This window comes from Ornithorhynchus anatinus, chromosome 11, assembly GCF_004115215.2.
Source record: "Ornithorhynchus anatinus isolate Pmale09 chromosome 11, mOrnAna1.pri.v4, whole genome shotgun sequence".
Classification (NCBI taxonomy): domain Eukaryota; kingdom Metazoa; phylum Chordata; class Mammalia; order Monotremata; family Ornithorhynchidae; genus Ornithorhynchus; species Ornithorhynchus anatinus.
In genome coordinates this window covers 55060895-55074464 of record NC_041738.1, presented here as the reverse complement: position 1 = coordinate 55074464, position 13570 = coordinate 55060895, and the positions used below count along the sequence as shown (strand labels likewise).

The window sequence follows — 13570 nt, the reverse complement described above, 5'->3', positions numbered from 1 at the left end:
AGGACCTCTGGCTCCCAAGGCCGGGCTCTTTCCACTGAGCCACGATGACTAGTAAGGGTGGTATTTGTTAAGCGCTTCCTATGTGCCGAGCCCTGTTCTAAGCGCTGGGGGAGATACAGGGTCATCGGGTTGTCCCCCGTGAGGCTCACAGTCTTCATCCCCATTTGACAGGTGAGGTCACTGAGGCACTGAGAAGTTGAGCGACTCACCCAAAAGTCACACAGCTGACAGGAGGGGGAGCCGGGATTAGAACCCATGACCTCTGACTCCTAAACCCGGGCTCTTGCCACTGAGCCACGCTACTTCGCCTAACTTCTCGGGGCCTCAGTGACCTCATCGGGAAAATGGGCATGAAGACTGTGAGCCCCACGAGGGACAGCCTGGTCACCTTGACCTCTCCAACGCTTAGAACAGCGCTTTGCACAGAGTAAGTGCTTAACAAATGTCATTATTGGTATTATTACTAGCGGGAGGGGCGGGGCCGGAGCGGGAGGGACAGGGCCGGTCCACCAGTTGTCAGCTGTGTGACTTTGGGCAAATTACTTAATAATAATGATAAATAATAATGGTGGTATTTGTTAAGCACTGTTCTAAGCGCTGACGGGGGGGGGGGGGGTAACAAGGTAATCAGATGGTCCCACGCAGGGCTCACAGTCTTCACCCCCATTGTACAGTTGAGGGAACTGAGGCCCAGAGAAGTGGCTTGCCCAAGGTCACGCAACTGACATGTGGCAGAGCGGGATTAGAACCCGTGACCTCTGACTCCCAACCCATGCTCTTTCCACAAAGCCATGCTGCTTCTCGTAATAATGGTGGCATTTGTTATTATAATAATAATAATAATGTTGGTATTTGTTAAGCGCTTACTATGGGCCAAGCACTGTTCTAAGCGCCGGGGGAGATACAAGGTAATCAGGTGGTCCCACACGGGGCTCACAGTCTTCACCCTCATTTTACAGATGAGGTCACTCAGGCCCAGGGAAGTGTTTTGCCCAAGGTCACGCAACTGATATGTGGCGGAGCCGGGATTAGAACCCACAACCTCTGACTCCCAAGCCCGTGCTCTTTCCACTAAGCCACGCTGCTTCTCGTAATAATGGTGGCATTTATGTGCCAAGCACTGTTCTAAGCGCTGGGGTAGATACAAGGTCATCAGGTGGTCCCACGTGGGGCTCAGGGTCTTCATCCTCATTTTACAGATGAGGCAACTGAGGCACAGAGAAGTGAAGTGACTTACCCAAGGTCACACAGTTGACACGTGGCAAAGCCGGGATTAGAACCCACAACCTCTGACTCCCAAGCCAGGGCTCTTTCCACTAAGCCACCAAATGGTGATAAAATGTCAATAATAATTTATGGTATTTTTTTAAGCCCTCGCTGGGGTAGATATAAGCAGAATGGACACCGCCCCTGTCCCTCAAAGGGCTTACAAGTTTTTTTAGAGGACTACAGCCCTCCCCTCACCTACCTCCTTGGGGGCAATTAAATATGGGATTAGACTATCCAACGGAGGAGTTTAAAAAGCCGTGGCCAATTGAGACTAGATTCATTTATTCAGTTACATTTACAGAGCTCTTAACTGTGTGCAGAGCACTGTACTAAGCACTTGGGAAGTACAGTGCAGATGGCAGAGTGGATAGAGCACTGGCCTGGGAGGCAGAAGGTCATGGGTTCTAATCCCAGCTCCACCGGTTACCTGCTGTGTGACCTTGGTGTGCTCTGACCCGCACACTTCACTTCTTTGCACCTGGGTTGCCTCGAGTGTAAAATGGAGATTGAGACTGTGAGTCCCAGACTGTGTCCAACCTGCTTTGCTTGTATCCACCCCAGTGCTTAGGACAGTGCCTGGCCCATAGTAAGCGCTTAACAGACACCACCATTTTAGGGGGGGTTTTTTGGTAATAGTGATGACCAGCCCTGAGCCCTCCCCACTCTCCCACCTCTTTCCAACAATATAAAAATGAAAAAGAAGCGGCGCTGGGGAGAATACACTACAACAGGGTGGAAGCTTCTCCGTTCCTGAGAACGGCCCCCTTCACCTTCACCCCCAGGACCTCGGCCTTGGGCTCCCGCCCTTTCGGAGACCGAGCAGAGAGCAGAGGTGCTTTGAAGGCAACACGTTTATTGACAAGTGCCCACCCTGTCCTGTCTCCCAGAAGGGCAGAGGGTCTGCCCCTAGCACACCCCCCGCCCCCCAACTTCCTTCACAGCCTCCATCTCCTCCTTCCAGAGAGCCAACTTGGGAGCGGTAGGGCAGGGGGAAGCAAGAGGTGGCTTGAGGGAAAAACGCTTTTAAACCTGTCCGACGGCGAGCTTCCTCTCAGACAAACACTGAACCTCCAAAATCGGGTCAGCGGACACCTCGGCTTGCCCACGGACTGTTTGGAAAGGGCGGGCGGCTTCCTGGCTCCAGTCGAGCCCCCTCCGGGCAGCCCGGCCTCGATCCCCGGGCTGCTCCCTTTGGACCTATTACAACAGTAATAATTATATCGTCGCCCCTGCCCCTCCGGCGGGCCGGGGGCTACCGCCGGGGGGGCCCGCCAGCCTCGTAGCCCTCTGTCTTCATGTCGTTGAGTCCCAGGTCCTCGTTCTGCTCGAACGAGCGTTCGTAGCGCTCCACCTTCAGCTCCGGGTCATCCTCGGGTGCGTATACGTTCTGGGGAGGAGGTGGGGGCTGCGGTCAGGGCCTGCACTCACCCCCTTCACCAACTGCACGTCTCGACCCCCTGCTTCTCCTTCCCAAGCGTCTGGGGCTGGGCTCTCGGGGTGGCCTCAGATCCGCAGCTCGGTTCCTCCCCCGAGATCGCCAGGCCCGACAGAGTGAAAAACCGGGAGGACCAGTTCCTCTGAGCCCCAGAGGGTTGGGCTCGGCTGACCAGAGAAGCTCTCTTCTCTCCCTTTGCCGGGCCCCGGGAATGCCTTACCTGCAGGTAGCTGTTCCCCGCTGGGTCGTCCAGAATGAAGTGACAGTTCATGGTGCCGGCAACGATCTAAAGGGGGAGAGAGTGGAGCAGGCAGGGTGAGGTGGCACGTGCCCTGAAGGCAGGGGGGTGCCTGCGGAAAGCAGGGCCCAGCCCGGTGCCAGCCGCCCGCTGCGTTCAACTGGAGGACGCCGCGGGCCCCTGGCCGGATGGGCTCTCCACCGGGACCACTCGGGGCCCAAATGGGCCGGTGGGGCCCCTCACCTGATCCAGCTTCCGGCCAAACTCCTCCAGCTTCTCTGCGCGGCGGGAGGTGGAGCTGTCACCCAGCGTGAAAGGATTCTGAGTGACCTGTGGCGGACGGACACCTCGGGTCAGGACGCCGGGCAGACCGGAGGCGGGGGGGACCCCACCAGATCCGCCCCAGAGGCCGGTTGCCCTCTGCCCCGGGGGCCCGGCGGTTCTCACCAGCTCGCGGATGTCCTTCAGCAGCCCCTCCAGGGTGGTGAACTTGCCCCCCAGGACGCCCATCCCCAGCTCAAACTCCAGCTCGGGGATGTCCACGGTGCACGTCTCCGACTGAGGGAGAAGAAAGCAAATCGGCTGTAGCCCGGAGGGCTTGGGGCCGAGGGTCGGGGGGAGCGGCTGGGCAGGCGCCTCGGTGGGTCCCAGCCGGGAGAGTACAGTGCTCTGCACACAGTAAGCGCTCACTATGAATGAGTGAACGAGAGGCTCGGCCAGCGGGCGGGCTTGGAATCAGTCTCCAACCCAGCCTCTTTTGGCAGGAGGGGGTGAGTATAGGCTTGTTCCCCCACATCAATCTCTCCAGATTTGCCAAAGGCAGGGAGGAGGGGAGGGAACGGGTCAGCTAATTCTGCTCTGTTGTACTCTCCAGAGGGCTTAATACAGTGCTCTGCACATAGTTAGCACTCAATAAATACTACTGATTGACTGACTGAGGATCGGGGGAAGCCTAAGTGACTGGAGAGGGAGGAGGGTCGAGGACTTCATCCAACAAGAGGGTGCAGAGGATCGAGTGGGCCTCTCCAGGCCCAGCAGCAGAGAGGGGCCTGCCCACTCAGACGCTCCAGGGCCACGAAATGAGGAAGCTCCCCCAGGGGGTGGGGGTCCCGGTGGCGGGGCGCCTACCTTGAGGAGGTCTCTGGACATGTCCGAGGGGTCTGTGATGTGCAGGGTGATCCTGGTGCCCAGCGGTTCCACAGCCCCTCCTGACTTTACCTGCACGCACAGCCCGGTCAGCGGCCTGCCCCCTCCCACTGTCCCCACCTCCCCCCGCCCCAGCCCGTCCTCCCACCACCACCCAAGGGCTTCGGCCTGCTCTCCTGGACAGAGCCGCCAAGGCCCCCTCCACTCCTCCAGGAGGGACACGGTAGGCAGGTAGCCGTCGTCGTGCCCAGCACGACGTGCCCCTGGCTACGACGAGGGGCGAGCCTGTAGCCGGGCCCATCAGGCCACTTGGCCCCCCTGGGTCCACCCTGGACACCCCACAGAGGAAAGAGGAGGTGTGGACCCTGACACCCCCCCAGGCCCTGCCCCCACCCACCTCGTTAGTGCGGTGTCCACAGTGCTCGCAGTTGGTGGCCATGATGATCACCTCCTTGAAATGGGGGATTTCTGGGGAAGGGAGTTAAGGAAGCGCAGAATAATAATAGTAGTAGTATTTGTTAAACGCTTGCTATGTGCCTGGGGTGCTCACTGGGGTAGATGCAAGATAATCAAGTTGGACACGGTCCCCTGCCCCACACAGGGCTCTCACCGGCTTAATCCCCATTTTATAGATGAGGTAAATGAGTCCCAGGGAGTTAAGTGATGTGCCCAATTTCACACAGCAGACACATGGCAGAACTGGGATTAAAACCCAAGTCCTTGCCTCCCAGAGCAGTGCTCTTTCCTCCAGGCCACGGTGGCTTTGTGGAGAGGGTCCTGGGGTGTGCGCTCAAGGACACAGCCCTTCACCAGCCCCCAAGCCCGGGGGGTGCAGGGGTGGGGGGTTGTCCGTCGCACACACAGGGGCCCAGGGATTCCCCACCCTATCCCAGAGCGGGCAGCAGAGGGGGCGGCCCAGATGACGATGATGGTATTTGTTAAGCACTTACTACGTGCCAAGCACTGTTCTTCTCCCTCCTCCTCCCCCCGGCCCTCCATGAACCAGACTGCCGTTCCCGCCGGCCTGTACCCAGCCCTTCTCTGCCTCCCGGGCCGGGGCCGGCCGGGCCTCCTGGGGGTCTGGCCGCTCCCTGGCCCCGGCGGTCCCCCGCCCGTTGGCCGAGCGGAGGGCGCCGCTCCCAGCCAAGGATACGCACCAGCTTCATGTTGGTGCTGGCGGGAGCGTTGCACTCGGGGCAGTTGGTATTGAACTGCAACACCTGGAAAGTAAGCCGGGGGTGATTGGGTGCGGCGGAGGGGGGGACCCGCCTCAGATGGCCACAGCCTGAAACCAGCTCCTCGCTCCGCCCCCGGGATCAGAGGTGAACGCCGCCCGGCCTCCCTCGGCCTCCCTCGGCCCCTCCTCCCACCGTGGGGGCCAAAGACCACTGACCTCATTCCGGAGGTCTTCTCCAGAGTCGGCTGGCCTCTCCTCGGGCTCCTCCGTCTGAAACGACAGCAGGGCTGCTCTGGGGACCCGGGGGGCACTCAGGCGGGGGGAGGAGCGGAGGCTGCCAGCTCGGCAGGCAGAGCCCCCAGGGGCCTTCCCAGCAACGGCCTCCAGCTGCTCCTTCAGCCCACGGACCGAAGGTCCGGGGCACCGGACGCCGAGCCCCGCGACGACGGGGAGGGCCCCCGGAAGCCCGGGGTTTGCCTCCTTCCTCGCTCACCTGGAGTCCCAGCATGTCCAGCTGCTGGGGAGTCCGCGTGTAGTGCGTGATGACCAGGGCGTCGTCTCTGCGGGGCGCGTAGGGGTTCTCCACAAAGCTGTTCCCCGACGGGTCGTCGATGATCTGCGGGGCGGAGAGCCGGGAGGGGAAGCGCTGCGGCCTCCGCCGCCACCCCTCCGCCCCCGCGGGACGGGGCCCGGGTACAGGGTCCGCGGAACCACCCGCCCTTCGACGCTCACCAGGGTGAAGGGGGAGTCCACCCGCTTCAGCTGCTTCAACTTGGCGATGAACTCGTCGATCTTCCCCGCCACGGCCTCGCCCTTTGCCTAGGACAGGCAGGCGGGGTGAGGGCCGTGTCTCCTCTGAGCTCTTGTCCCCACACGGACCGGCCGCATCCCCCCATCAGCCCGCCCACCGAGTCGACAGATGCGAGCCTGCCGAGGACCCTGTGGAAACGCTAAGGAACAAACCCCACCTCCGAGAAGCCTTCCCCGATTCACCCCTCCACGAATGCTACCCTAAACTGCCCAGCATCCTCTCGGGTGCTAATCTCATGCTTCTCTTCTTTGTGTTTTTAAGAGTCACTCTGCCGCAGTGTGACTGATGACTGGGAATCTGTGGGTGTCCGGTCGCCCCACCAAACCGTCGGCTCTCCTCTCGGATGGAGCGGGGCCTGCACTGCTCATTGACCGCGCTCCCCCGGTCCCGCCCAAGCCCTGTGGAAACCTCATCACTCAGCCTCTGGGAAGCAGAATGCTCAGGCCACCTCCAAAGCCCCACCAGACATCTCCCCGGGCTGCCCGTCCTCGCTCAGCCGGGTCACCCAAAATCCCCACACCCACGTCCACTCTTCCCTAAAGCCAGAAATCCCCCTAGGCTCACCCTGCGGGCCGGCTGGTCCTGTTCCAGGCCGGAGACCGCCCGATTGATCAGCCCTTCGATGGTGGTCAGCGCTGGTGCAGAAGGGAAGCGAGGAGAAAACACGGCTCGTCCCCAGCTCGGCCTCGCCCCGCCAGCCGATCCCACCGCCCCTTCCCCCGTGACTAGACCAGCCGGGCAGAATGGCTTTTTGGATAAAGCACAGGCCTGGCAGTCAGAAGGACCTGGGTTCTAACCCCGGCTCCGCTGCGTCTGCTGTGTGACCCTGGGCAAGTCACTTAATTTCTCTGGCCGGCAGTTACCTCACATATAAAATGGGGATTAAGAGTGTGAGCCCCATGTGGGACAGAGACTGTGTCCAACTTGATTAATTTGTATCTACACCGCTGCTTAGAACGGTGCTCGGCACACAGCAAGCGCTTAAAACAAGTACCATAATTATTATTATTATTATTATCATCACCCACTCACCTCCTTTCTGACTGAATGCCGGGATTTCAAAGTCCAGTTCTGGGATCCGAGCCACGGCACAGTCGGTCTTCACCACCTCTCGGTTCATGTCCTGGGCGGAAAGAGCCACGGAGAAATAAAAGGTCGGGAGGGCAGAGCGCCAGCCTCCCTGCCCGGCAGAACTCCCGGGATGGCGCAGCCCACCCTGCCACCCACGGGGCCCTCGCGGCAGAGGCCTGGAGAAACCAGGAGGTCGACAGTCTGAGATTCGGGACGCTGGTTCCATTTCCCTCCCACCTCTTGGGCTCGCACGGCCAGGGTGTAGCGGACGCCCTGGTCCTGGATCCTGCCCGCCGACTGAATTTCCGTATTGGACCAGCCGCAGTGCTCGCAGGCGAAAGAGCTCACGATGATCTCTTTGAAGAAAGGGATCTTGGTCAGGAGGATGCGGGTCACGCCCTGTCGGGAGACACAACGCCCCCCCAACACACACACAACAAAGAGATGAAGCCCTCGCACTTTCCGTCCCGCATGCTTCCATGACCCCTCATCCCACGATCTCCATCCCCACTCCAAATCTCTCTTGAATCTCCAGAATCCATGCTGGCCGGTGCAGGCTTCACCCCTCCCTGTCTCCCTTTCTGGCTCCAACCCAGTGGGTCTAAACCAAAGTCGAGACTCAACGTGGACCACTGGGAAAAACACAGGATTGGGAGTGAAGAGCCCTAGGTTCGGATCCCCGTTCCGCCACCTGCCTGATGGACGTCTTGGGGGTGAGTGATTAAATTTCTCTGTGTTGCAGTTTCCTCACCTGTAAAACTGGGCTAAATACCTTCCCCCCCCCCCCCCCGACTTATGTGGTGAGCCCTATAAAGGCTGAGCTGATTATCTTGTTTTGATCCCAGTGCTTAGCACATAAGAAGCTTTTAACAAACACAACCGTTACTATTATGATTATCTAGACAGTGGTGCCCCTCTCAGGGTCACACCTGCAGAGTTTCCAGTATTCTGCCGGTCTCCACGATGGGAGGATGAGTCGAAAAGAGCCCTACCCATTCCATTCCTAGCCTGGCCAGTGGTTAGCGAGTGGAAGGTCACCTGCTACAAGTCAAAACCCACCCGTGCCGGGCAGCAGCGGCAGGGGAGAGAGTCGAGGGCGGAGACTCACGTTTTCCGCGCGGAAGGCGGCCGTGGTAAACCGCTTCCATATTTTTACCAAGGAAACTCTACGGATCCACTACCAGAACGACTGCGGATGGAGAGCGGGTTCAGGGAGACATGTGGTGTCGCTACGGGTCGGAAACAACGCGACGGCATAAGACGGTAGTGTGGAAGAAAACTTTACGGACTTGAAAAGGGGAGGTCTGAGACAAGGTCGATATTATTAGTGCTTCTTCTAGCACTAGCATGTTGGCAGGCAGTTGCCTCTACTGGTAAAGGCCAGCTCAACCTCAAGCAATACAGAGTATTTTAATAATAATAATAAAAATAAGACCTGTGGTAGTTAAGCGCTCTACTATGTGCCAAGCACTGGAAGCAGCGTGGCTCAGTGGAAAGAGCCCGGGCTTGGGAGTCAGAGGTCATGGGTTCAAATCCCGGCTCTGCCACTTGTCAGCTGTGGGACTGTGGGCGAGTCACTTCACTTCTCTGGGCCTCAGTGACCTCATCTGGAAAATGGGGATTGACTGTGAGCCTCGCGGGGGACAACCTGATGACCCTGTATCTCCCCCAGCGCTTAGAACAGCGCTCTGCACATAGTAAGCGCTTAACAAATACCAACATTATTATTACTAAGCACTGGGGTGATAGAAGCAAATCAGGATGGGCACAGTCCCTGTCCCACGTGGGGCACACGGTCTCAACCCTCATTTTCCAGTGGAGATAACTAAGGGGCAGAGAAGTGAAGTGCCTTGTCCAAGTCACGCAGCATTCATTCAATCATTCAATGGTATTTATTGAGTGCTTACTCTGCGCCATTCATTCAATCATTCAATGGTATTTATTGAGTGCTTACTGTGCTCATTCAATGGTATTTATTGAGTGCTTACTCTCCGCCATTCATTCAATCATTCAATGGTATTTATTGAGTGCTTACTGTGCGCAGAGCACCCTTCCAAATCCTAGCTTCCCAGGAAGGGCACAAGCCATTGTATGTACCTTAATACAAAGGGCTGTAAATTATATTTGGGGTAATTATTAGGCCCTCCCCGGTTCTCTCCATTATAAGGATCTGGTGGGTAAACACTAATGATAAGCATATTAGGAACCCTGACCTGGCTTTTTCCCCATCATCTCCAAACTTCCTGATAAACGGATAGAAAGATACCTAGATAGGACAGAACAAAGGAGAGAAGAGGATACTCGATGTGTCCCAGGAAATGACAGCTTGGCCGGACAAAATGAAGTCCAGGCCTAAAGGTCAATTACTTTTCATCTCTTGGCATTCCTCCACTCCTAGGGACGCTAGCAGCGTGGCTCAGTGGAAAGAGCGGGGCTTGGGAGTCAAAGGTCACGGGTTCTAATCCCGGCTCCGCCGCTAGTGTGACCTTGGGCAAGTCACTTAACTTCTCTGTGCCTCAGTTACCTCAGCTTTCCAATGGGGATTAAAACTGTGAGCCCCACGTGGGGCAACCTGATCACCTGGTATTCCCCCAGCGCTTAGAACAGTGCTTTGCACATGGTAAGCGCTTAACAAATACCACAATTTATTTTATTTATTTTTTTAGTTCCCGGAGTTATTCCTGTTCACTTAAACAGATGGTTAGGAGACAAAACAGGCCTAGAAATAAAACAGCTCAGAGGGAACAGCTGGATGAGAAGGGACTAAGGCAAGGCCTAGACCACTATGCTTCCACAGTAGTAATACACCATTCATTCAAATCTATTTATTGAGCGCTTTCAGTGTGCAGAGAGCCCTGTACTGAGCACTTCCTTGGGAGAGTACAACAGAACAATAAACGGACACATTAATTCATTCAATCTTATTTACTGAGCGCTTATTGGGTGTAAAGCACTGGACTAAGTGCTTGGGAGAGTAAAGTAATAATCTGACAGATTCCCTGCGTGCAGCAAGCTTACATATTCATTCAATAGTATTTATTGAGCCCTTACTATGTGCAGAGCACTGTACTAAGCGCTTGGAATGGACAAATCGGCAACAGACAGAGACAGTCCCTGCCCACTGACGGGCTCACAGTCTAACTGGGGGAGACAGACAAAAACAGTAGCAATAAATAGAATCAAGGGGATGTACATCTCACTAACAAAATAAATAGGGTAATAAAATATATAGACATCTCTACACTGCAAACTCCTTGTGGGCAAGGGAAATTGTCTACCAGGTTTGTTATACTGTTATAATAATTAAAAACAATTAAATGAATAATTAAAAATAATTGCCGTTTTAGGTAAGTGCTTACTATGTGTGAAGCACTGTTCTAAGCGAAAGGTAGATACAAGGTAATCATGTCAGCCCACAATATCAGTAGGAGGGAGAACGGGACTCGAACCTCCGTTTTACAGATGAGAAAATGATGAAGAGGGTATTGGTTAAGCCCTCACTACGTGCCAGGCGATGTACGAAGCGTCGGGGCGGATACGAGTAAATCGGGCTCGACACAATCCCTGTCCCACATGGGGCTCGCAATCTTCACCCCCATTTTACGGATGAGGTAACTGAGGCTCAGGGAAGCGACCTGCCCACGAAAACCGAGGCACACGGAAATGAAATGACTTACCCAAGGTCACCCGGTAGACAAGCGGCGGGGCCTGGATAAGAACCCAGGCCCTCCGACTCCCAGGCCTGGGCTCTTTCCCGCAGGCGACGCTGCTCCTGACGGTCACCCTCCCCTCCTTCAAACCCTTATTGAAGGCCCACCTCCTCCAAGAGGCCTTCCCAGGCTAAATCCCCACTTTTCCTCTTCTCCCACTCCCCCCTCCTTCACCTTGACTTGCTCCCTTCGCTCTTCTCCCCCTCCCAGCCCCACACCACTTCTGTCCATATTTGTCATCAGTCGGTAGAGCATCAGACTTTTAATCCGAGGGTCCAGGGTTCAAGTCCCTGCGCGGGCGGGAGTATTTTTCCCCGATTAGACTGTAAGCCCGTCAAACAGCAGGGACCGTCTCTATCTGTGGCCAACTTGTTCATCCCAAGCGCTTAGTACAGTGCTCTGCACATAGTAAGCGCTCAATAAATACTATTGAATGAATTGAATGAATTTATTTAGACTGATGTCCTTCTCCCCCCGCTACACGGTGAGCCCGTTGTAGGCGGGGGAGGGGGGTGACTGTTTCTTGCTGGGTTGTCCTCTCCCAAGTGCTCAGCACAGTGCTCCGCATACACAGAACGGCTTTGGTACAGTGCTCTGCCCTCAGTTAACGCTTTACATATAAGCCACTGAAACAGCGTGGCTTAGCGGCAAGCGCACGGGCTTGGGAGTCAGAGGTCAGGGGTTCGAATCCCGACTCCGCCACCTGTCAGCTGTGTGACTTGGGGCAAGTCACTTTTTCTATGCCTCAGTGACCTCATCTGGAAAATGGGGATGAAGACTCTGAGCCCCAGGTGGGACAACCTGATCACCTCGAAACTACTCCAGCGCTTAGAAGAGTGCTTGGCACATAGGAAGTGTTTACCAGATGCCATCACGATTGAAGCAGTGCGGCTCAGTGGCAAGAGCCTGGGCTTGCGGGTCAGAGGTCGTGGGTTCTAATCCCGGCTCCTCCACTTCTCAGCTGTGGGACTTTGGGCAAGCCACTTCACTTCTCTGGGCCTCAGTGACCTCATCTGGAAAATGGGGATGAAGACTGGGAGCCCCACGTGGGACAACCCGATTCCCCTGTGTCCACCCCAGCGCTTAGAAGAGTGGTCTGCACATAGTCAGCGCTTAACAAATACCAACATTATTATTGTTATTATTATTAGATCTCGGCTCCCCCTGTTTCAGCCCCGCCCCCTTGCCGTGTCCCCGTCCCGCGCTCACGTTGCGGTAGCAGTTCATGCAGAGGGACTCGATCTCCGTGGGCTGCTGGTCTTCGTCCTCCGCGCTGAGGGGCCGGAACAAGGCCCCGGACGCCGGGCTCGAACCCGGCCCCGGCCCGGACGACGAGGCCGACGAGGGGGAAGGGGACGAGGGGGCGGGCGGCCCTGACGCGGCCCCCACGGCGCGGCCCGCTCCCCGCTCCGGCCTCCGCCCCGGCCCCGGCCCCGGCCCCGGCCCCCGCTCCAGCGCGCCCATGGCCGACATCCTCCCCTCACGCCCGAACACACTTCCGGCCGCCCGTCCCCCCGGCAACACGGACTTCCGGCCGCCCGTCTCCCTGCCAACACGGACTTCCGGCCGCCCGGCCGCCCGTCCCCCCGGCACCACGGACTTCCGGCCGCCCGTCCCCCCGGCAACACGGACTTCCGGCCGCCCGTCGCCCCGCCCCCTCTTAAAGGGCCCGATCATCATCATCATCATCATCCCTCCTCCTTCCCATTGTGGTGGTGCTTGTTAAGCGCTCACTCTGTGCCAAGCGCCGCAGTTAGGGCTGGGGGAGATACGAGGCCATCAGGTTGTCCCACGTGGGGCTCGCTGTCTTCATCCCCATTTTATCATTATTATTAATAATAATAATAATGTTGGTATTTCTTAAGCGCTTACTTTGCACCAAACACTGCTCTAAACACTGGGGGGGGGTGGGGAATCCAAGGGAATCAGGTTGTCCCACGTGGGGCTCACAGTCTTCATCCCCATTTTAATGATAATAATAATAATAATATTGGTATTTGTTAACCACTAACTATGCACCAAACACTGCTCTAAACACTGGGGGGGAATCCAAGGGAATCAGGTTGTCCCAGGTGGGGCTCACAGTCTTCATCCCTATTTTAATGATAATAATTAATAATAATAATATTGGTATTTGTTAACCGCTAACTATGCGCCAAACACTGCTCTAAACACTGGGGGGGGGGGGAACCCAAGGAAATCAAGTTGTCCCACGTGGGGCTCACGGTCTTCGTCCCCATTTTAATAATAATAATGTTGGTATTTGTTAAGTGCTCACTATGTGCCAAGCACTGTTCTAAGGGCTGGGGTAGATACGAAGTCATCGGGTGGTCCCACGTGGGGCTCACGGTCCTAATTCCCATTTTAATAATAATAATGATAATAATAATGTTGGTATTTGTTAAGCGCTTACTATGCGCCAAGCACTGCTCTAAACACTGGGGGGGGAATACAAGGTTGTCCCAGGTGAGGCTCACAGTCTTCATCCCCATTTGACAGATGAGGTCACTGAGGCCCAGAGAAGTCAAGTGACTTGCCCAAAGTCACACAGCAGGCAAGTGGCAGAGCCGGGATTAGAACCCATGAACCAAAGATGACAATAATAATAACAATGGTATTTGTTGAGCACATACTATGTGCCAGGCACTGTACTAAGCACTGGCATGGATCCAAGCAAATAGGGATGAACACTTGAGAAGTCTATGGGAAGCAG

The 13570-nt window shown here is 56.3% G+C and overlaps 1 protein-coding gene across 1 annotated transcript; it reads right to left on the bottom strand.

Annotated features, from left to right (window-relative positions):
• Nucleotides 1-2102: 2102 nt before the first annotated feature.
• Nucleotides 2103-12345, bottom strand: ZPR1 (ZPR1 zinc finger). Its single transcript, XM_029075499.2, has 14 exons — nucleotides 12067-12345; nucleotides 7385-7546; nucleotides 7109-7199; nucleotides 6641-6711; nucleotides 5998-6084; nucleotides 5759-5881; nucleotides 5482-5535; nucleotides 5242-5308; nucleotides 4486-4556; nucleotides 4071-4160; nucleotides 3390-3500; nucleotides 3186-3272; nucleotides 2925-2990; nucleotides 2103-2656 (listed from the first exon to the last, which is right to left on the bottom strand). The coding sequence occupies exons 1-14, from the start codon at nucleotides 12328-12330 to the stop codon at nucleotides 2522-2524; spliced, it is 1479 nt and encodes a 492-aa protein (XP_028931332.1). The 5' UTR covers nucleotides 12331-12345; the 3' UTR covers nucleotides 2103-2521.
• Nucleotides 12346-13570: the final 1225 nt, after the last annotated feature.